Source organism: Zophobas morio, unplaced genomic scaffold (genome assembly GCF_036711695.1).
Source record: "Zophobas morio isolate AGI-343-1 ecotype UQ-CSIRO unplaced genomic scaffold, CSIRO_AGI_Zmor_V1 ptg000007l, whole genome shotgun sequence".
Taxonomy (NCBI): Eukaryota; Metazoa; Arthropoda; class Insecta; order Coleoptera; family Tenebrionidae; genus Zophobas; species Zophobas morio.
In genome coordinates, this window is record NW_026972112.1 from 12,862,158 (window position 1) to 12,886,638 (window position 24,481).

At 33.8% G+C, this 24,481-nt stretch overlaps 1 protein-coding gene across 2 annotated transcripts; it reads right to left on the reverse strand.

The window, feature by feature from the left end:
• Positions 1–9,010: 9,010 nt before the first annotated feature.
• On the reverse strand, positions 9,011–22,691 carry LOC135124652 (dnaJ homolog subfamily C member 13). 2 transcript variants are annotated; one of them, XM_064049882.1, is made up of 28 exons: positions 22,430–22,691; positions 22,273–22,351; positions 21,953–22,220; positions 21,702–21,864; positions 19,391–19,571; positions 19,079–19,333; positions 18,774–19,023; positions 18,550–18,722; positions 18,288–18,495; positions 16,834–16,989; positions 16,527–16,781; positions 16,098–16,475; positions 15,678–16,049; positions 15,359–15,628; positions 14,818–15,306; positions 14,615–14,766; positions 14,357–14,558; positions 14,109–14,297; positions 12,446–12,581; positions 12,214–12,398; positions 11,973–12,164; positions 11,569–11,916; positions 11,263–11,484; positions 10,496–11,205; positions 10,229–10,445; positions 9,856–10,041; positions 9,422–9,803; positions 9,011–9,363 (listed from the first exon to the last, which is right to left on the reverse strand). In XM_064049882.1, the coding sequence occupies exons 2-28, from the start codon at positions 22,338–22,340 to the stop codon at positions 9,254–9,256; spliced, it is 6,717 nt and encodes a 2,238-aa protein (XP_063905952.1). In that variant the 5' UTR covers positions 22,341–22,351; positions 22,430–22,691; the 3' UTR covers positions 9,011–9,253. The 2 variants fall into 2 exon arrangements, with proteins under 2 accessions (XP_063905952.1, XP_063905951.1); XM_064049881.1 differs by having other exon boundaries at positions 9,011–9,366.
• Between the last annotated feature and the right edge of the window lie 1,790 nt (positions 22,692–24,481).

Sequence of the window (24,481 nt, forward strand, 5' to 3'; positions counted from 1 at the left end):
GACGGATTCATAAACCACAACTGTAAGTTGTTTTATAAAATTCAAATAGCATTTACTAAGTAAACTTTTAGGGTGTCGTTATCACATTGTTGGTGGGGATGGTTAGAGAAATTTTGGTTAATGTTTTACGTTCTACACAATATTCCTAACAAACAATTAAAATTTGACAGACAGCAGACGACAGGCAGATAGAGAAAACGGGAGACTTATTTTTTATACTCTTGGTGTCACGAAACGGCGAGAAAACATGAAAGTAGCTGTTTGCAACATTTCCTTAACTTACGGTCGGGAAGTAAAAGATCGATTTCAGTGAATTTTTATTTAAGGAAAGAATTTTCCTATGATTCTATTAATTGCTTTTGAGAGGAAATCAGCCAGTCATTAATAGCTGGTTTGGGGCGACGAGTTTTCAAAAATTGATGAGTAGTAGTGATTCCAGAAAATCTCCAGGAGTACTAGAATTATTTTAAATAAAATAGGTTGTGATTGGACGTTGCGTTGCATATATGTTATTTATATTATGTATAATTGTTATTACGTGGTATTTTTACTTCCCGAGCGTCAGCTAAGGAAGTATAATAATCGAATCCATCGGGAGAATTTCCATTTTCATATTTTCTTAGCGTGTCATGACCTCTAGAGTACGAAAAAAGTGGTCTCTCGTTTCCATCTGTCTGTCTGGTGTCTGTACTCATTTCTATTAGGCACGTAATCAAAATTTGGCTAACCATCCTCACCACCAATGGGATGACGTTATATCCAACATTTTTAATACTAAAATTTGTAAATTTTATAAAATAAGATACTCCTGCATTTGTGGTGTGTGAATCCGTGTTTTCACCTTAGACATTCAGATTTTTGGAAAAAAAAATCAAAATTCTAGAGTATTTTGCAATTGAACTTTGAAGCTGCAAAGCCGAATGCTCTGAAATCTTGTAAATATTTTCAAGTTGTCGTAGTCATGGTAAATCGTTAAGCAAAATTAATTCGTTTATCTCCTCCCACAAAATTGATACTTTATCTCAAAATTTTGCCGAATAAATTCTCTCTGAAATATGCAAAATGTTATGACTCGTGGTTTACCAACGCACTCATAGTTTTTAAAATTATTTATACAGGGTGATTCAAAAAATTAATAAAATAGTCAATTTATTTTATTGAGTAAATCAAGAACTGCACTACCGAACGCTTTGAAATCTTGCAGACGTTTTAAACTTATCGTAAGTATGGTCAATTTTGAATCAAAATATATCTGTTTAGCCCCCGATTGATGACGTCATTTCAAATTTTTTTCGAATAAATCCTATCCAAAATGTGCAAAATACGATGAGTCTACATATACTTGTGATTTATCGTTAAAAGTTTTTAAATTTCTTATACAGGGTCACTCATAAAAAATAACGAATGAGTCAATTTATTTTATTGACTAAATCCGAAAATTTGGCAATACAAAACTGCTATCATTAGTATTACACAGCACCTATCCAAAGTGTGATAAACGTGTCTTCGCAAAAACGGTACCTGCATACATATCTTTATTTCAACTTATTAAGGGTTCTCAAATTTTATAATTGTTCGAAAGAGCTGGGTTTGTTTTATTACACTTTAGGGGCGAAGAAAATACTATCGAAATAACCTTCGACCAATTTTTCACGTATGGGTAAATCCGTAAATCACATTTTCGGCAATTGTTGAAACACCATTCAAAACCTACAGAGTCCTCTACCATGATTTAATCCAATCACTTTCGGAAATGAGATATAAAATATATTTCTTGCATTCAGGTACAGTTTTCTTTTATGAAAATTATAGATTTTGATAGCAAAAAATATCGATCGCTATAAAAATATTCGTGGTTGCACTGTATCCAGTTAGTTCATTTCTTCACTGTAGTTGCCGAAAGTTCTCAAAGTTATCGTATTGTGTGTTGCATATCAGTCGATATTTTGCAACGAGTAAATCCGAATTTCAGGTCAAAAATACACTTATTGTTGCACACAAGGGCAAACAGTGTTTGTCCGTGTTTAACATGATTATTTTTTTAGGGCACATGCAGGTGTTTTTGGCATCTCTTCAAATATGAATACGTTACGTTTGTACATGAAAAAAATTCTCCACCACCTCCTATTGACAGAACTCTGATGTACCTATGTACTAAAATTATCGATTTAAAATAATTTAAAAAAATATGGGAATCACCGGATGTTACTATTTCTTTTTTCGGGTACTCATTAGAAAAGCATACTTTTGTTTTATCGAAAACAATAAAAAAAAGTGACAATTTTCCAGTTAGCAACTGCATTATCATTTATTTTTATATTTACTAATGTCAATATCTTCATGATCTGTAGTTGTTGTTTTATCATCGAGTACATCCACCATAAGGTCGACGCCTTTAAAGTTTTCGACTATAAATAAAACAGCTATTAAATTGATAGGTACTTAAGCAAAGAGAAACTGTAGTAAACTTTTCATAAAAGTACGTCAGCATAACTGCCTCATCCGCTTTTTCGGTATTTTTTTGTTATTGCTCCAATCATTGGTAACACTTTTCGTACTTACTTTTTGTTTTAGCGGGTACTAAATTAACTGCGACTGCTTCCGCAGCTTCGCTGAAAATGTCGAGTTCTTTCTGAATTAATCATTTTGTGAACTTGTTTACTTTGTTGTTATCAACAAATTTGTTGTTATGGTAATACGTTAGCGTAATTATTATAAATCAAAATCAAAAACGATTACACCAAAAAATAGTATGTTCCACGCGTAAGAAATAGTATATTATTAGCCAAGGTTGCAGAGCCAAGCATTCTAGACCGAGCGCAAATTAGAACCCGAGACGCGCAGCGTCGAGGGCTCTAAGTGCGAGGTCTAGAAGTGGCTTTGCAACCGTGGTTAATATACTATTTTTTTCACTAGTAGAAACCATAAGACAATAAACTGAAAAATAAACGTTAAATTTTTTGACACAACATGATTTTGTTTTGATTTCTAATCAAACTTAATCTAAATCTTCAACACAAAGAAAACCGTTTATATTTGTCGCTGAGTTAATCATTTTATCCTGTACCATCTACCAACTACCATGCGTATACTCAAGTAATGTTTGTGGCACACATTTGTTCATTTTTTAAGAAATAATCACATCAAACATTGCGTACATAACCTCAATTTTTCTTTTTGAACCGGTGGTAGCAAAAGTTGAATTTGCTACCACTAAATGAGTCGACATTTGCATGCGTCCAGGCTGCTAGTGAAAAAAGTGATTTTTTGTACGACCATCGCTTTTTCGATCATTTACCGTATAGGTTTCCATAGCAGTAAGTTCAGTTTACGGGTTGCTACGACTAACAACTAAGAGGCGAACGGTAAGTAATCATGCATTCAAGATTTTTTTTATTTTAAATTCCATGCGTGTTCGACTTCAACATTTTCGCTTTCGGAATCACTCATGACTGATATTTTAAGCAAATAAATCACTCACTAATGGTCGCGGAAAGAAAATTAACTCGAAATCAAGCCAGATCAAATCTAAATCGACAGCGGTCAAAATGGAAACTGATTTTTAAAATTGTTGTTTATACTAATCGAAACCATAGTAACAAATTTTAAATTAAAAAACGACCTTGTTGATGTTTGATATAAATTCTTTCAATTTATGAATTTGATAAAAAGATGCAAATCTTTTGATGGTCGTACAAAAAATAGTATAAGCATCACGAACGTTAAGGGGTTTACTGGTCTCAGACAAATTTTTGCCTTCGACCAGTAAACGCCCCTTACCGTTCTTAATACTTAATATACTATTCTATGCTCGTGTAAAAGTTAATTCACTCGTTGCGCTCTTGAAATAAACCTTTTGTACTCGTTGGAAAACTACCACTTTTCTTTAGGTAATTATTGTAGAACAATCTACTATTAGTTTTCTGTAAGTTAGGTATTAACAAGAAAAAAAACTTTCATAAATCTATATATATTAGGGTGATTCAAAAAAAAAAAATAATTTTTTTTTTTCGTGCAAAGAGGTTCAAAAGTTTCTTTTCAACGTAAAAAAATACCAGTTAAAATTTGAGCTCTTAATATTAATATTAAGACCGTCCGCATCGCGTTTTTCTATTTCCCATAAGAATAACATGGGAAAATTTTTGTTTGCACCTTCTGATTTTTATTGCTAGCCCGTCGTGTGTCGTGAAAAAAATTCAATCACATATTTTTATAGAGAATTGAACGCTCTACAAAAAGTGTCTCCTATGATTGTGCGAGAAACCTGATAGTTGAAGAGTTATTTTAGGCTAAAGTTAAATTTATCCAAATTTTGACGTTTTTGATGCATTACAATAAATTTGATGGTCTTATTGGAATAAATCACCACAAAAATTTATACACATTTTAAATTTAGTTTTTTAAACAGTAATTGTTTATAATTTTATGCTATAATAAGGCCAGTAAAACTCTTTCCGAACATTTTCAGCATCAGTGGGTTAAAAAATCATAGTCAGGTTTCTCGCAAAATCATAGGAGACACTTTTTGTAGAGCGTTCAATTCTCTATAAAAATATGTGATTGAATTTTTTTCACGACACACGACGGGCTAGCAATAAAAATCAGAAGGTGCAAACAAAAATTTTCCCATGTTATTCTTATGGGAAATAGAAAAACGCGATGCGGACGGTTTTAATATTAATATTAAGAGCTCAACTTTTAACTGGTATTTTTTTACGCTGAAAAGAAACTTTTGAACCTCTTTGACACGAAAAAAAAAATTATTTTTTTTTTTTGAATCACCCTAATATATATATAAAAATCAATTGCTGTTCGTTAGTCTCGCTAAAACTCGAGAACGGCTGAACGGATTTATCTTATCTTGGTTTTGAAATGTCCGTGGAGGTCTAGGGAAGGTTTACTCGTAAAAGGTGAGAAAAATTCGAATAATTGCCGGTAAAACCCTAAAAACAGCACTTTTCTTCTTGTCAACCAAGTGACAATCTTTTATTTCTAAAAAGACAAAAGACATCAAATGTTTCACAGCTCAGAACATGTTGTATTGGAAAATAGAATTTCCTTTTTTAGAATTTTTGTTTCTCACCGTTTAAACCTTCTCTGAATTTCCATAAATATTTCAAGACCAAATTTTCAGTTAAAAGATAAAAAAATTCTAAAAATTTTGCATGGCAATCGCCACTTCGAATTAATTTGAATAGTTGGCGTTCCTGACGGACATGTCGTCTAACTGACGTGTCATACAAAACTAATTCTTCCGTGCGATTGTGAAAAGTATATTGCATTTCAAGTCGTTCTTTGTTTTTTCGTAAAAAAAAACGTCGTTCATTTTAAGAAAAGTCTTGGTTAAAGTGAATTTAGTTACACATTGCGAAAGTGTCTTATTAATTTTGATCTGCCATTCTATTTACTTATAGTCACTTTGTTGGTTTCGACAAAACCTCAAACTTTACCGTTATTCCAGAATTTAATTTGAAGTTTTCCATATTTTAAAATTCTCAAGACAAAATTTACAGATTTGATTGACTGTGAAAATAATTCTGTGTCGTTTTATGAAGTTCATTACAAAGCCGAGAAGACGACAAGTTGACATAGGTCCACGAAGTCAATCCGCAATGAATTATTTCATGGGTAATTCGGATATGGAAGTTGATCAGCGTTGTGCTCATAATCAACATAATCGAACATTGAAGCGAGACATTGGGTGGTATGAATAAAACTGAATAGATACTCATATTCGAAGTACGAAGTACCTACTTCATTATTACTCTTATATACCTGAGCATCTACTCTATGTACTGAGTACCTACTTGAAAACATTGCATCTCCTGACACAAATTGAACATCTACCTATGCGTTTTGTGACCATTTAATCTAAAAATGAGCATCGGCATGGCAAATGACTGAGCTGTCTGTAAAGCAGCTTAGAAAACGAGTAGGATCGTTGTAAGAGTGAACTAAACATGGATACTTTCATGAACGTGGAACGTCGTCAAAAGGTGCATTCAGTTTGAAAAACACATTAGGAGCGGGAATATCGAAAATTTTTCAGGTAATTGACTTTTATTTATGCATAAATTGTGCAGTGCGTTTTTTCTAACAGAGAGATTCCCATCTCAAGGTGTCTACCCCATACTAACTTATATTTTGGTGACTCGAGTTTTGCCTTGATGGACACTGTCACTGTTTTCCTTTTTTGTTATATCGAGATGCTACTTGAGCATCATTTGTTACGTACTGAAGTATTAGCATTATGTAGAAAAACTAGAAATCTTTTGATTTGATATTCGAGTAGATACTTCGTATTTCGAGTATGAGCATCTACTGAGTTTTATTTATATCAACCATTGTCAAAAAATTGATCGACCGTTGTTTCGACAGAACTTCCTTCGCACCAAAAGTATAATGAAACATATTCAGCATTTTCAAGTTGAGTCTTTTCTTCACACAATTTTGTGATGACCTAATCAACATTTACGATCAACATGTATACCACCTTGGATTGGTGCAGTGTAATACTAAAAATAACTGTATTGTATTCCCAAAATTATCTGCGAAAATCGAGTAAGCCGTTCCATCAATTTTTTGGGGGGAGTAAATAACTATTCTTAACAATTTACCATGTTTACAATAATTTTAAAACGTCTGCAAGATCTCAAAGTATTCGTTTCTGCAACTTGAGTTATTTTCTAAAATAAATTGACTGATCCAAATATTTTTTTGAGTCACTGTAAAAGCAAATCTAAAAAATATTAATGCAATGATAAATTACGACAATATACTGATGATATTTTGCACATTTTAGATAGGATTTATTCGGCAAAATCTTGAGATCACGTCATCAAGTTTTTGGGCTTGATAAACAGATATATTTTGATTACAAACCTACCATGTCAAACAGTAACTTCAAAACGTCTGCAATATTTCAAAATTCAGTTTTGCAATTCTTGATTCAATCAATAAAATAAATTGACTCAGTGATTAATTTTTTTGAGACACCCCCTATAAGCAAAACTAAAAAATATGAATGGAATGATAAATCACAAGTATAGTCTCATCCTATTTTGGACATTTTAGATAGGATTCATTTGGCAAAATTTTGGGCTGACGCCATCAATTTTTTGGAGGGAATAAAGTAAATATATTTTGAATAAAAATTTATGATGCTTATCATATGTTTAAAACATCTGCAAGATTTCAACGCATTCAGTTTTGCAGATTCAAAATTAAATTGTAGGTGAAACGAAGTTCACAGGATCAGCTAGTTTAAAATAAATACCTGCCTCAATTCAGAAAACTTCGTTCTGGATTTCATCGTTCGATTAAAGAAAATAAAAAGGCTAATTAGATCACATTGTGGTGGAATAGTGTTCAAGAGGCGACTTACAAACTTATTTGAGAAATGTCTGGGATAAATTCTGCAGCATGTTAATATAAACGCCATTATACAAAAATTTGTATTCTGGTGACTGAATTTAAATCAAAATTTTCGCGCTGAAATTAATTAACAGCAGCGCGAAATCATATTTGAATAATTTGAATTTGAAAGAGAAAAAAATTCCATAAAAAAAAATCGTTAAACATAGGCAACCTGGTGCACGGAAACGCTTGCTTGGTAGCCGGACAATTTAGCGCTAGGGGTTTTTAGTTAGAGGGTTGGCTTTTAGACAGAGGCTGCATGGCGTAGCGTCAGTCTGAATGTGCTTGTGTGAGTGTAAACACGTGGTAAGAGCTAGGTTTAAATTAGTTGGTTTGGTACTTAATAAAATGGGAGGAAGCCTTTGTTTAACGACAATCAATGGTAGCCAACGTCACTGAGGTGTCTCTAACACGCGCGGTTAATTCTATTATTTCCTGCGCTCTCGACTCACACGCAATGTATGCACTTGTATGAAAAAACGTCTTCCCGCCACTTTTCAAAAAAAAAACACAACGTAGGTTCCCATTTGTTAGACGATCACAGCCAAGGCCAAATTTGATTTTTTCGCTGTCTTTCAAACTTTTTCAAGGTCAATTAAAGGCGGGAAGTTTTGATATGAAATTAGATCTTTAGATTAATCTTGAAGAGAGCCTAAACAACGAAAAAAATTACTTTGTAAATAAAACATATGGCATCAATTTGGGAGATGAATTTATGATTCAGCTAAAACACTTATTATCAATTGCACGTCAGGTAGCACTAGGTACGGTAAGCACCAATTCTCCACATGTCTCATGTGTGAGTTAACGGTTATGTTGTGGTTATCTGTAAACAGAAATAACATTTTCATTACATGTCGGGCATAGAGTTCACGACTTGGTTTCAAAATAAGGCTGATTTTAAACTTAAAAAAACTCAATGCATCACATAATAAGACAATCTGGCGCATTGGATAAGATTGGTTTATGGGCTGAATTTTTATAGCATAGAATGCCTATTTGCCCATTAAAATTTTAAGTACGGATCTGACACGAAAGACATGAATGACACATTAGCCACGCTTCGACATGTTTCTGTGAATGCGTGTAGAATGGTAGGACCATGCGAGGGATGATTTATGAGGCCAGACTATTGAAACTCTTTTACGATTGAGCGAGCAAGTGGTTGAATTTCAATCTTGAAATTGCGTCCTTGCTTGTTCAGGACTATTACAATCGACGAAAAAGTCTGAGTTAGGCAGAAATTGAAATTTTTAAGCTCGAAGTAAAACGATTCCTGGCGAGATGTCGATTTTAGCGCAAATATTCATTGTCAATGACTGTCCAACACCCACAGTCAAATCATAGAAGTTATTTATATCCAGTCTACCGACTCCTTCATTCCCAAATGTGTGACACCCAAGTACAGACCCGGTCTTGCGACAATTTTAGCTCCATACCTGATTTATTTATGGTCGTCATTGTTTAAGATTTTTTACACGCCAAGTTCATCCTTAGCAATTGCCAAAGCACAATCTTGTGCGGATCCACCAGAGAACGGCATCCGCTCCCGAGGTTCCAGACTATGTCTACCGCGGAGGCACAGTAAACACACTTCTATGATAGAAAATATATATTTTTGTTAAGCATAAATAATAACCTTAATAAAGCATACAAAGTACTTAACGTTATACCTAAACATTTACAATTTTTACAATGTAATTTTACATAAAATTACACTAAGTTTATCAAATGTTAAGTCTATTGCTTGTAAATTTAGGAATGTATTTACACAATACTCAATCCACTTGTAGCACAAGTGTCATAAATATCACGCTGTATTTTAACAGTGTACAGATTAGAGACCATCTGGTTTTAAGGCGGTATCTTCTTTATCAACTGGTGGTGGCTGCAATGCTACTTTGGCACTTGAACCTTGCGTTAAATAACCTGCTGCAGTTGGTGTTCCTGCTGGAATAGTGGATTGGTATTAGGAGAAAAAACATCGGCGGTAAATAAACAATACCTGTCAGATAACCAGCAACTGGAGCACTCGAAATAAACAAATCGTGTTTTTGGTCTTTATATTCGGCCCAAATGGGACTTTTTTCCAATATACTGACAACCCGTTCACCATAGAGCAAACTACGACTCATTGATTTCAACGCTTTCACAATTTGAGCTTTTGTCATAGCCGGGTTGTCAATGATATCCAGTCGTCCTTCCAACAAGGTTAAAAGGAACTGAACAAACTCCACGTCTAGAGCTTGTTTGACTAATTGATCTTGGTTGTTTGAAAACAAACGGTGAAGAGCTTCACACGCAACAGCGACCATGTCTTTCCGTACTTGCATCGCTTGCTTTAACGGATGCATACATTCGGTTTGTGCTATTGCCGCAACACAAATCTAAAAAATTACAAATTAGCGCATACGTAAAGCTCAGTTGAAGGGTACATACACTGCTACTTGATAATGCATTTAAAATAAGTATCGCCGACTTGGGTACAATAGTTTGTCGGATGTTTGCACCCATCTGTCTACACAATCGTGGAATATGGCCCATAGAAGGAATGAGGTCTAATAAAGCCGGTTGTGCTTGTAATAAAGAACAGAGAGCGGTGGTTCCCATTTCTAGAAGTTCAGTCTGGAAAATACATTGGTTACATTTATAAGTTAAGATAAATTTGAATGTGCACACACATAACGAAAGTACTTGGGCGCTGAAATACAAGACAGAAGAATCAGAAAGTTAACATGTGTATGATTTCTAATTTTTCGGAAAGGTGGTCGCAAGTCTAAACACGTATTAATGAAGTATCTGAAATACTCACATTGGGTTTATCTTTGGTCATAAGAGTTAAACATGTTTCCAACAGTTCTGAAAGAAATTCTTTTGGTTTTCTAAGAGTCCAGGCAGGATTGGCGATAAAAATACGGAGATAAACCCCTCCCACAATAAATTCATTTGGCGTTGCAAAATTCGTAAGACCATTGGCATCCGGTATTTTCCATAGCGCTGCAGGATTAGTGCTTTGGACAGTCTGATGTCTACAAATCAGTTTTAAAAACCCTACTTAAGTTGGACATAAAACACTTACTCTCTTCTCAAGCGAGCGACAGACGTACAAACCCGGTCTTTCGCTTCTTGGTCCCATATTAATTCGGGATGTTCATGTGCCGATTCGAACATATTAACAGACGCTTCAGGACTGTCTCTCATCGCGTCTGCGAAAATTGGTGGCAAAAAAGTTCCCAAGCATAGTCTCACTTTAGGCCCCACTAGTTTATCAGAGCTCATTCGCGCTAATAATTCTGCGCACGTTAGCCGTACTTGCGAATTGGTAGAATTGCAGAAAAGATCCAGAAGGTAGATAACAGCACCTTTGCTCAGGGCCTCTTTAACAATTTTTGTTGTTGACATTAAAGCGTAAAGTGTGTCCAATATCTGAGGTTGTGAGTCTTGTATAGTATACAACACCAATAACAAAGAGCCGAGAACTTCAGTGGCGGCGATGTCATTGATGCACTCGTTATTTCTGGTCACTACTGATATTACGTTCAGTGCACCTTTTTGTATTGGACTGTGAGTTACGTTAAGTAAACTAAATAATAAACGGAAGTGTCCTATACTCTGCATTTCGACAGACGTATTGTTTCTTATCACATTTGTTAAAGCTTCCAGAGCCATCACAGAGTGTTTCAGCCTATCTTCTATGGTGACTGAATATGCTATATTTACCAAATTGAAAAGATGCTCTGATTGTTCCGATAGGAAAGTTAGAAGTTCTGTGGCAAACATTTTAGGATTCTAAAACAAAATTAATAAAAAATATGTCACATATATCGTAATATTACTCCCAATTACCTGAATTGGATACGTTGGTTGTTGATTGTATATTCTAACGAAAATTCCACCTATTCGTAGTTCACCAGTATGTGCAGAATACGTGAATTCTGGCAAAGCACCAAAATCTAAATCTTCTCTACCACTGCGTTGAGTCTCTAGAAAATCTGTAAGTTCTGCTCTTGTACCGTTGTCCCAAACCAAGTATGGTGTTTCGCTATTGCTGTTTAGGGTTTTCAAAATCTGAAATAAATTATTATTCCGTGTTGCTTTTATATTCATTTTCTCTACACAAATTCATACTATCTTACTTTAAGTACTACTCACCTCTTCGGGATTCTCTCCTCCTAGTTGATTGGCTAAGAAATTGGTAAGAAGTGATTCCAGTATGTTTCTCGTCAAATTATTAGGGGGAGGAGCGTCCTCTGCTACAAAATAACCACCAAGTGCCCCACAAGCCTTTACAGCTTCTTTAGCTAATCGGTTACTAACTTCTTGTTGATTAGCGTCTTCGCTACGTTCGACACCGCCTTCATCGAGTGTGAAATCATAATTGAACATAAAGAGCAAAAGATGCCACAATGCACCCGACTTGATTAATTCCAACTGAAGTATAGAATCGATTGATAAAGCGCTGACGCATTCTGTAGCCACAGAACAAAGTTTGGTAAGATGCTGCAATGAACATCAAAAGTTAGCAGAGGAACATACAAACTCACTTCACCAATTACTTTGAAGTATAGGATTCGGCACAGATCTTTTACAAGTTGCTTCAAGTCAATCATTCGTTCCCGGCAACCTTGGAATTGAGCAGCAACACTAAAGCATTTGGTTATATGAGTACAAACCAAAACAGCCGTGTCGGTTGGTTTCGAAGATTTGCTTAGAACATTTACACATCTGGTGTAGGCTTCCAGCAGCACCTGTGATTTGATTGTGTCAAAAAATGGATTTATAATATTAAACACATACTTCTAAACCGTTTTCTCTTCGAAGTTCTTCGGCGTTTAGAGCTGAACAGTGCACGGTATGATATGCCAACTCACTTGCGGCTGCAAGTAATGGAGCGCTTTTTGAAAATAATTGTTCATCGGCAGTTTCCATCCTAATTGTTTTGATTAGTTGCGGATAACCGGCGTATTTATATGGTTGTAATACTAAAAGGAATTTGTAGGCCTGTGTTATAAAAAATTTTTAATGTTACCTTCCGAGTAACGGTGGAATAGGATACTCTGGGTTTGCAACACCAAAACAATGTTGTGAGGATTTGGACCATCGGTGGTCCAACTACTTCTACTACATAGAAATTCGTAGGCTTTATTCACTTGTTCAAAACGTTCCTGTGGTGAAAATGAGTCATATAGTATTAGACAACTATGAAAAATAAAAAATATACACTATAATGAAGGTTATATGTCTTATTCAGTTGGTCGAAGTGTATGTTACAATTGTGGAGTGCAAACAGTACTTCAGTTATATTAAAAAAAAAAACCTCTCATAGTTATAATAAGTAAGTAAATTCCACTATTCACAATCAAGAGTATGAACTTTGCTAACGAGGTGGTAGCCGACGTACGTAGTAACTAAGGCTCGGATAATATGCAAAATGCATATTTTTGCATATTCTACATATTTAACAATTTTTTTGCAATTATTGATTTTAAATAGTCCTAAATTAAATCAGAACTTAAGTTTCATAAATAACAACTACGAATTAATTGGTGTGACATTAATAAAATTAGAAAAACAAAAAGTATCCTTAAATGAATCCGTACATCTAATAGAAAATTCAAAAAATATGTCAATAAAGCACAAGGTCCTATTGCGCAAACAGTCTCAAAAAATTAGACGAAATCCTTAGTAACAATGGGGGTTTTACTAGAGAAATCCTTATTAACAATGGGGGTTTTACTAGACTAAGTAATGTGGCAAAAGTTTTAGATGGGCAGTTTTCAGATGAGGTAAATATAAACCCTTAAATTGTGTCGTAGGACGTAGTTTTTCCGTGTATAAACATACTTTAAGTGATCGATGACATTCATTTAAAATGGAAAATCTATAAAAACATATTATAATACATGTAAATAATAATATTTTTGAAGAGAGTAACTAGTTAACAGAGTAATAGAATATACCGACATAGTTGGTTTTAATTTGTAAATGTGTAGTTTAACTCCAAATATGTATTACCTAAATTATAAGTGTTGTAAGAAATTATATAAATTAAATATTAATGTGTAAAAAAAAAAAAGTATTTTTTTTGCATATTTTAGCATTTTTTTGCATATAAGGCCAAATTTCTCTTCATATATATGCCCATATTTACATGTTTTTTTTTCTGCATATAATTCCGAGCTTTATTAACAACGAGTGTGTTTGTTCAAAAGCGTCTACAAAATTTTTAACTACGACCTCAAAACTTGTAAATAAACATTCGCGTCGGTCTGACGCAGTTATTAATTTTACAGAATTTTAAAAATCACTTAAATTTTTAAGAGTTCATTGTGAATCATTCTGTGTTTTTTTTTTCAAGTATTTCACAGGTGCGCAATATAATGCGCACGCCGGTGATGAGTGATGACTCATCGAACGCGAACACGGCATTCGCATAAAGACACGTCTGGAACCGGCTACCAGAAGTCTCAATTGCGGGGTTTACAAGAAACCTAGAAGCGGCGTTCGAAATCTGTCATTATTCATTCAGCTAGTTGAGTCAAGAGCGTCGAGTGAAATTCGCCGGAATAATTTCTGTACATAATCGTTGCAATAGTTAATCGTGCCAATTCGAGTTATTAAGAAATAAATTGTTGAGTTTTTACATACGCCGATTTTATTCGCCCGCATCGTAACAATAATTTAACACTCACCCTGCCTTCTGGGTTTTTATCTGGATGAAACTGTTGGGCTAATTTATAATAAGCTTTACGAACAGCAGCCTCTTCATGAAAAGATCCATTCAACCCTAAACTCTTATATGCTTCTTCGACCGTCATGGCTGGTGGTTTTTTCTCCACTTCAGACTTCCAGGCATCTAGTACATCTTTCAGAAGTTTCACCTATAAAAATTTTAAATTAACACGGTAAAAACAAAACATTAATATTATTTTGCGCTTACAGGATCCGGGATAGGCCAATCAGGAAACTTATGATTATCACAAAGATGTCGCAAGTAGAAGATATTGCAAAACAGTTCCCTTTCCAGTTGCGGGTATCGAACAGCGGGAATAGGAATATAGTGATATCGTGCCATGGTATGACTACGTAGTCTTGGTGTAAAGTCTGCTATATGTCCAGCAATCTTTTCAATTAACATTCTCCTACAAAAAAAAAAGTATAGTGAAAAAAAAAACAACAACACAAAAATCAGTGAAACCTCATTTCTGAGCTCCAGATTGCTTCAGGGGTGTCAAATTCGCCAAGGAATATTTGTGCAAATTTTTCCGAGCCGTGATTTTCCAGATAATTGACCATAGCTTCTGGTAGCAATTGTCCTAAAATACTCCTCTGCATTATGTCCGATGTTGCCTAAAAAAATAAAAATGGAACAAATCACAAATCAATAAAAATAGAATATACCTCGTCGGACTTGAACGCCTGCTTCATGTGAGTCAGTTGCAAAAATCGAGCTATTGGCAAAACATTGCTTCCTGTATACATCAAGATGAAATAAAAGACTCCAGTTAAGTACACCTTTGACATCTCCGGATTATCTCGCATAATCTCGCAAAGCAAAGTGGCTACTTTTTCCACAAGTATAGGGTCGAAAGTCAGTAAAAGTTGCACGATATGTGACAAGCTGGTGGCGTCAGAAAGCAGACGTTTTACTTTAGGCAATGGTCTAATTATTGCGTCGTCTGCATCTCTGCTGGGGTAATATTCGCACATTCGTATTAAAATATTCAAGATATATGTGGTCAATTCGCTCTCATTCAGTACTGGCGATCCTTTCGCAATTAAACACCATTTCAATTGAGGTAGTTGGGACACAGTTTTCCAGCTATCTAAACCCATAGCCCAACATCTGGTTCGATGATTTATCACATTTTTCTTAAATAAGTCTTTCATCTACAAGATTATGGTCAACAAGTATGAAATATTGACAGTGAAAACTTCTAACCTCTACGAAGCTAACAGGACCGTTTCGACCTGTCTCTTCAGTATTATAATACCACTCCTTTTCTTGAACGAGATGCATACCTGGTCCAGCTTCAATTACATTGGTTTGAGTAGGAATCACAGCCCTTGAAATATGCAGATGTGCTAAGGTCATTAGGTCAACCAAAATGCGAACTCCTCCTGATTCTAAAATGTCTCTCACGTTCCGATGATGCAAAATTAATTTGCTTACGAACATAACTAGTCTATCACGTTCCATTCTATCAACGCACTAAATGCACCCACATTAATTACAAATTAAAAGAAAATTGAGCACTTACTCTTTCTAACATTCCGATGATATATTTAGTGTCACTGAATGGACCTATGTCTTCAAAGTATCTTCCATATACAATAGACATAGCCTGAAGGCACATGCACTTCATTTCTACCTTATTTGTTAACAAAAACCTATGATACAAATCATTGAAAAATTCATAGGACCGTCTGATAGGAGAATCGTCATTATGGTCATCCATTTCTAACAACAATCTTAGATAATAGTCACCAATTTTAACTTCGTCTGCAAGACACTGATAGTGCAGTTCAAATTCGTGGTGATTCCAAGCTACTAGAGCTGAACCAGCTAATTCGCGATCAGAGGCAAACATTCTCACTTCATTGTCTAAGGCACTTCTTAATTCTTCCCTGGTCTAAAACTTGGCAAATAAAATTTTAAACGTGATACTAAATAGCAATACCTTATGATTCCAAATTAAATTGGGTAGAGCATGATCTTGAGAGAATTTCCAGTAAAATAAAATCCAGTTTGCTTCAGCCTTAATTCTTTCTCGACGTTTTCTCAACACTATAGGTCTTTCTTTAATTTTTTCTTTCCGCTCAATGGTAATCCCAACACGAGCACCCCAATGTTGAAGTGCAAGATTTGTATAATGTTCAACTCGCTTCTCGACGTTTTTCAGTTGTCTTTCGACAGCCGCCCAGTTAGGGTTTTTCTTCGACTTATTGGCATGGTCTTGTGCTATCTTTAAATTGTCTCTATGATTTAATAGTTCTTGCTCTAGGGCATGCTCAGGAACTTTGTCTTCAGAATCTAAGAATGATATCAAACCAGTTGGCTACAACAGCCAAATTTTAGTTTTTTTCTAACGCACGTTACAACCAGTTACCATTATTCGCTTTAGTAGTCCCATAGCCGTCGGATTTCCTGTTACCCACAGTCCAACTAGATGCCTCGATAATTGTCGATGGGTAAGTAGTCTTCCATCGGAACCCTGAGTGTATAAAGCAGCTAGAAGATGACGAGGTAATGCACCTTCAGCTAACGCTAAATTTTGCATTTTCGCTGCAACTTCGCCTTCCCCCTCTTCAATTAAAGCTCGCATTACTAAGCCAGCACCTTTTACGATTGCCATTGACGGGTGCTGTAATTTCACATATTGACCCCGAAGCTTACAATACAATTTTGTATATCACCTGAAAGAGTCGAAATAACATTCTACCACGATCCGAAACCATTTCCAAAAGTATGTCAAACTGTTTACCATCCGTTGTTTCACTATAAGGAACACAAAGTGCAAATGTCAAAACATCAAGCATTGCTGAAACTATGAGGGCTCCAGTGCCCTGGGCCTGAAAAAGGTGTATTTCTAATAAACTACGATATATAATTAACATGAAAGGTTTCATTATTTAGTGCGACATACGATATTTTATTTTTCATGTTCAGTCTAAATAAATCCATTTTTGATTTTTGGGATTAACTTTATTTTTGTTTTTTGCTAATAAATTAGTAATTATTAATACTTCGAGTTAATTTTTAAGCTTTTTCAATCAATTATAAATGAAATAAAATCTATATCGATAAAATTCTGTTCAATGTGTTAAAAAGTACAAATTCCAAAAATGCAAATTAAAAATAATAATGTAAAAATGTTTAAAAACGTAGTAAAATCTGTCAATCCAAAAGTTCAGGGGGCTACATTAAATTATTAATGATTACGCCAATATACACCGGACATTGTGTTGCCGGACACAGCGCAGTAACTCTCTTCGCTCTAACGCACCGGCACCGGAAACGTATATTTTTGTCGAGACATTTATAATTAATTCCAGTAAATAATTTTTACGCAGATCTTTCGAAGCAAGGTGATGTGTTTATTTGCAGTAGAGAGCAATATAATTTTAAATTGACTAAATTTGCATAATTTGAATAATTAATTAGGCACTTACCGTAAAATAACAAATGCAAAACTTTATAAAACTTTTGGAACAAAATTTAATGCTTTAACTTGTTTCATTATAAACAAGCACACGATATTAGAAAGAAGTCCGCTGATCAACTGACGCTATTACGAAATTAACAACTACAGCTCATTTCTTTAAATTACTTAAAACCTAATAAGTTTTTGCATAAGTTATTTAATAATAATTATCGACATATAAACTAGCTAAATTATGTATATTAAAGTTAACGTTCCTTCGAAAAAGTGTTTGCACGTAATAAATTCAGGGTGTTTATAATGCGTGAAAGAAAAATTCAATAATGCAAATAGACAAAAACATCCGAACACGTGAATAGTTTTCACGATCTGAATGATATAAAAAAAGAAAACTAGGTTCATAAAGAAAAAGGCCGAGATCTGACAAAACTGCATAAAAATTTCAAATTTCAAAAAAGCTGCTATTTACATATTGCTTACGTATAAAAATTAGTTTAGTAGTAGTATCAAATGCGACGATACGATTACTTGTTTCAAGAGAAAAAACTTTTTAAACCCTAAAAATAAGTAATTTTTTTTTGCATATGATGCAAATTTAGTTTTGTCTTTTCATTAAAAAAAAGGCGATTTTTTTTAACGCAGGAAGTATGTTTTAATTATGGATACCACCAGCTTTTTAACGTTTAAGCAAGTGAGACGGATACTTACTATGTGAGTCGTCCACATGTTTAATAAATTTTCCAAAAAAACTTTAGTTTGTAATAAAGATGATTTATTTAATTGTTCTTGTCGAAGATCATAGTCATCATGCATTGGATGCATCAAAGCACAAATCATGTCGATAGCTGCATGGGTTAAACCAAAGTCATTTCTTTTTAAAGCAGAAACAACTTTATGACCGATGGCTTCTCTGAAACTACATTTACGGATATGATATCCAATGCTGTTGCTGGTGTCAAGATTGTCATACCCTGGCAATGTAGTAAACGCAGCATATCCAACTTTACTTGCGACTAATCTTCGTAAGGCGTGAAACTGAGCTTCAAGTTCCACAGATGAAATTGTTCTTTGATCTCCCTCTTTTTGAACAAGAGCTTGAAGGGCACCCGTAATTAATTTTTCCTTATTTTCCGAAAAAATACCCTGAAATTATTATGTTAAAAATGGTTTGTAACATTTTATGGTATAAATTACATCTTGAGTAACACTATATAAAAGTCCGCTATAAGGGACATTTGCGTTAAATCTTCGAACACATTCAAAGAATGATCGTTTAGGAGGAGGATTTTGTAGAAATTTAACATGGATACTTTCGGCCTCTTCTTCTACCGGCAAGTGAAGGGGTCCTAAACGAAGACCTCTTTCCGTCGGCACCATTATAACATGTACATCGCGGTTACCAGACGCTCTGACACCATCTAAGAGTGATGCCAAAAGAGAATCTCTACGAAATGGTAACATCTGTGTTATTTGTGTAGCAAGACAATTATTGCATTTACCTGTCAGTTGCGTTGTATGTTCTTACAAGACCATTTATGTATTCAATATTAAATAATTGGGGGTTGTTACTGTCACGTATTAGCGCGAAAATGTCACTTAAAGGTCGAAGTGTGCATATACTATATGTCTGTGGATCCCTTTCTAGGAGGCAAGTTTCGGACAAACATAGGGTTCTTCTGACTGGCTCTGGGTGTCTAGATTTATGTACTTTATATACAGGAAATTCAGATACAGAAGTGAGATGTTCATCGTCACTGTTAACGAATATGATAATATATTTGTAACATAAAAGAAATTACTAAAGAATTTACCTGTATTTACCAAACCTTTGAAGCTGAAAATCTTCTAAGGTAATAGGAGTACTAAGAACTTTTATTGTAAGACCTAGATTTTGACTTGCACTCTCAAGCATTTTGATTTTAATTTCTTCAAAATCAACAGCTTGAAATAAGTGCAATCTACCAAAACCTCCGTAAACTATCACAAATGCTCCTAAAATTTACAAAAATGCACATTACAGCAATAATTAATTTTTGCGAAAATAAGAATTCCAAAGTGAGGAAACAAAACGAAGTAATAAAAATAATACACTAAGATTAAAAAAAATATATAATTAAAAATTCTGCCAAACAGTATTGTCTAGTAATATGTAGCAACAACTTTTCTCTTAGGGGATAATGGAGCTACCGTTATAAAAATAATAACTCCAAAATCTTATTTAAAAAATGATATTTTGAAATATAACTCTTGTCCATCTTCTGTTACGGTTATATAACGGTTATCCCCACAACATCGAAAACACATAAAATATTTGTCAACCACGTTGGCATTATCTGGGGGGATAAACATTGTATTATTATAGCGCGCCGGGTGTCAAAACGATTCCTTTCTTTACGGTGCCGATTAAGTTTGCTACACATTACGCACGTTCTGTAGGTAATGATGGCCATAATTCATATCAAACAGTGATAAAATAAAGTCTGTAATTCTAAGTGTTAAACTACAAAGACACTGTCCGATTTCTTTCCCATGCTCCCCTATTAGTTGAGATATCTGTAAGCCGTAAGTTAAGTTTAACGACAAGGTGATTAGTGTGTAAAAATAGAATCAAAAGTGTTATTGCGTTGCCGGTATCGATTTTTAATGTTAAAAGGAATCGGATATTGTAAGTAGTGAAGTAATTTCTACATACATAAATATACTTCTTAAAAATAGATTTCCACATGAAGCAGCTGTTAGATAGTATAGAACGAAGCAAATAAATGTATCGTTTTTTACATTATTTGCATATTTTTTCTCACACATTTATCACCCGAACATGCTATGGTGAAGTTATAAAACATGTCAAAAATAACGTAACTTATTATTATTTAGTAGTTAATGTGTGTATGTGATGCAAAAGAATTTTATCAATAAATGTCAATACTTCTTGGTTTTATACTTGAACATTATTTAATTATGCTATCCTCATGTGACTGAATTATTTTGTATGTGTACGTATCTTCAATACAATGTTTAAAATCTTTGAATCTTGGTAAATTATTATCACTATGTAGACTCGACATCGTATTCATTTAAAACGTTTCGATAGGACTTTCAGCCAAACGAACTCCAAATTGTTTGAATTTTTGGTTCATATAAACAATTCATTACCTCATTTTATTATTTAAAAAGCACCAGCCCCGTTGTTTTCCTGTCTTTTTGTGAATTATAAAGTTTAAAAAATTTAAATATGTACGTTAAATTAGAATTTTAATTACGTTATTTTGTGCTGATTAATTTTCCGTTAAGAGGATAATTTACATTTTTTACGATATAACGGACATTGTGTTACAGATTACAAAAAATATATCTGCCGTTGGAGTAATTTAAAATTTTTAATCTTTTATAAGAGCGTGTAACAAACCAAAAAAATTGTTCTAATGTCTTTTAGACAGAAACTGAAGTACAGGGGAACAAATTTCTTTGAAAAATTATAAAATTGAATTTTGGGAATTTTATTTTGATATCCTTGTATGTTAAAATAAATATATGTGTATACTGTTAAAGTACAGGTAAATAAACATGCGATGCGGATGTTAGATGCGGTTAGAAAGAAGAAAATCACCAAAAATAGAATCGGAAATGGTGGAATTACCACATTTTAATATTATTAATATATTAAAAACACAAAATACAACATATACTCTACACATATTTTTCCTTGAAAAGTCGCGACCTTTATGTATTTGTAGCTAAATTGTAAAAAGATAATATGGACACATTCTGTTTAGTCTCTTAATTTTAATTTAATTTGGGAATTAATAGACTGGAAATTTAAGGAACCCAAAGTGGTCAAATTAATAAAAGTTACATAAACATGTATCACAGAATAATTGATTAATTATTTCTTGAATGATTCAGTCATTACGTCATTTAACCACAGTTGTTATTACTTGAAATGACGTGTTTAAATGTGGTTTAAAAATATTTGTTAATTCTAAAAAGTGGAAAATATAAATACCATTATAAAAATTATTTTTAATTGAGTAAATAATAAAATAAAATTAAAATATAGATAAGGTTCATTTACTGGGTAAAAAAAGTTTTATTTTTTAATTTTTAAGTGAGTAAAATATTTACCTGGATAATCAGATATCGTGCAAATTCCTTCGAAATCTTTAAAACAGTAACTGGCTAATACATGATTTGTTGCTGGATCAAGTTGATCGAGTGAGTAAGGTGTTACTTCTAATACTATGGGCAACCGAACATCTGACCAATGATGTTTATATGCATGATAACGCTATAAATAAATAACAAGGTAATAGGATACTTTAGATAAAGCTGGTATTTTTCAACAGATACATATCAGCGTATTTAAATTCACTTACTAGAATTTCCTTTGGTTTTTCTGCAAAACTATGCCTAAATTTAAGAGCTTCTGTTAGCAGTTGTGCTCTGTGTTCCGTTGAAAATTTCATATGATCTATCTTTCGCTCTTTTTTCATAGTAATAATAAACTCACTAGAAGAATTCCCAGCCCCTTTCTGGGGCTGTACTGAAATAAAGTCACTGTATGCCCACCTATTCGTCACCTCCAGGGTTGATGGGTTATAGGTAGTGATCCCCATTGTGCCCACCGAAAATATTCTTTTATACCTGGAATGGCAGACTCAGACTGCTTTCTTTAATTCATTTACTAACTACTTACTTTCCTTTCCAGGAGTGTTTTGTGACGAAAAAGCATGCAACATCTTGATTATCTTTAATGGGCATCATTTTTTCATCTCCTGGAATAAAGAAAATTATGCTGATAAGGTCAATTGGGTAAAAGTATTAAGATCATTTGTCTTGATATTTATACGTACGACTTTATTATCTTTTCGCAGACAGGTTATTGCAGACAACAATATTTATTTTTATAAAATAGTGTAACTTTCTTCTTGTAGAAGACACATTGCTGGGGGTGTCAGCTGTGTTGATGTCAAAACGAAATGTCAAATCGGGTTCCTAACCTCACGTTTTTCTAATAGCACTGGCGCATTCGTAATAGAAAATTGCCACTTGTGGAGGCGATAAAAATTTAACATTACAAACTTACAAAAGGAATACCACAAATGAGATGTGATTCATATCTAACATGAAAACATAATCATAGATAGCGTTTATGGATATAGGCAATACAATATACACGCTGTGTTATACACCAGGTAGTGCATCGCAGATGAAACGGTTTTTGTATATCAGGGATTCAGAAAAGTAAAAAATTCCTCCATCATTAGGATTACCATTCACGTGGTTGAGGGTACCCATCGTAAAACAGTCGTGGTTACTGTTTGGTAACTGAAAGTGACTGTCTGGATTCTTTTTGGTTTCAAAACCGATGTTGAAGGTGCAGGAACGTATTTATCCGAAAAATTTATTAATTTAATTACAATCAAGAATACAAGGACTTACATTACGTCAATTTTGTACTTCTTTCTCATCAATCATCATACTTTAAAAGTACGAGATATTCAAGCTCCGACAACTTCGAGATTGTAAAAAATATGTCAAGTAACAATAAATAAATTTCTTTGTACAATAAACGTTTCAAATAACCTTATGATTGGAGTTACACTTTTTTGTTTACGTTTTACTACACGAAATAAAATGATTGTTTTCAAATTTTGGTATAATATCTTCAAAATATTACTTTATTTTTAATAAATAGTACGATCGTAAAAATTCTTCCAAATTCTAAATATACCTATTGTTAGAAACTTACGTAGGTATAGGTATATACAGATAATATTCACGGATGTGTCATACAACTTTTTTTTTAATTTCTCCTGAGAGTACCTTTTAAAAAATTATACCCCTATCTCTTTTTAATGAGGCGAAAATAATAAAACAAGACCTACTGGTATGAATGTAGGGACTACATGTGTTGAAAGCAGGGACGGATGGGGTACAGTCTTCCGGCCCGGGAAAATAACAAGTACGGCCCAGACTGAAAAGTAATTTTTTTATTTTTGTTGCGGAGGAAACCGATATTTGTCAGACACAATTAATCATGAGTAATGTGAAAAAGATATTCACTCTTTACAAAAAAAAAATGCATTTCACAAAAAATAAAACCTATATTTCACAAAAAATTAGCAAAATCGAACTAACAACTATGTAATCTAATATATTAAAGCTTTTTTTAACAAACTACTCTCTGCCGCAAGACTGTTAATGACTTCTTCATTATCAACTGTATTTAAAATGGATTTTTCCACATTCATGATGACGAAAGATTCCAGTCGGTCATCTGTTAATCTATTTCTTAATCTATTTTTAATATATTTCAGAACCGAGAACGATCTCTCACACTCCACTTGAGTTATTGGAAGTGTTAGGAGATACTGATACGCTGTAGCAAGTGCACAATATGCCCCCTGGAACATGTTATATTTCAAAATAACAGTGTAGCAACATATTGCACAGTTTTTGCAACTCTTGCAAATATTTTTTTTCAGTTTAACATCCGTAATTGCGGAAGAATTAGGTAAATTTACAGTATCGATACCATCCTCATCATCATAGTCGTCCTCAATGATATGTAGATCCAGGGGCGGCTGGTGCCGGGGGGCACAAGAGCACGTGCCCCCCCAAAATTACAACGTCTACAAACACACTGGACATAGCAAAATTGTAATTTTCAATATTTAAAAAATTATCCGGAAATTTGTGTCATAATTATCAAAACTAATTTTTTTATCTCGCTCCACTTGTATAAAATGTATCAAAACTTACTTCCACTTGCATCTAAAAAGTGCCTTGGATATATGATATGTTATTTCTGATGAAATGCTGATAAAAGCCGAGCACAGAGACCGAATGGACCGAATCATGACCAATTTAGATGTTTTGTTTACACCGGTGCAATGGAAAGT

Bases quoted from the DNA above. Each gene is read 5' to 3' on its own strand.
- LOC135124652 (XM_064049881.1), bottom strand. From the start codon at position 22,340: ATGATGCCCATTAAAGATAATCAAGATGTTGCATGCTTTTTCGTCACA. The intron at 11,206-11,262 runs GTAATTGGGAGT...ATTTTGTTTTAG, and splicing joins AACCAACGTATCCAATTCAG to AATCCTAAAATGTTTGCCAC. The intron at 10,446-10,495 runs GTAAGTGTTTTA...ACTGATTTGTAG, and splicing joins GTCGCTCGCTTGAGAAGAGA to ACATCAGACTGTCCAAAGCA.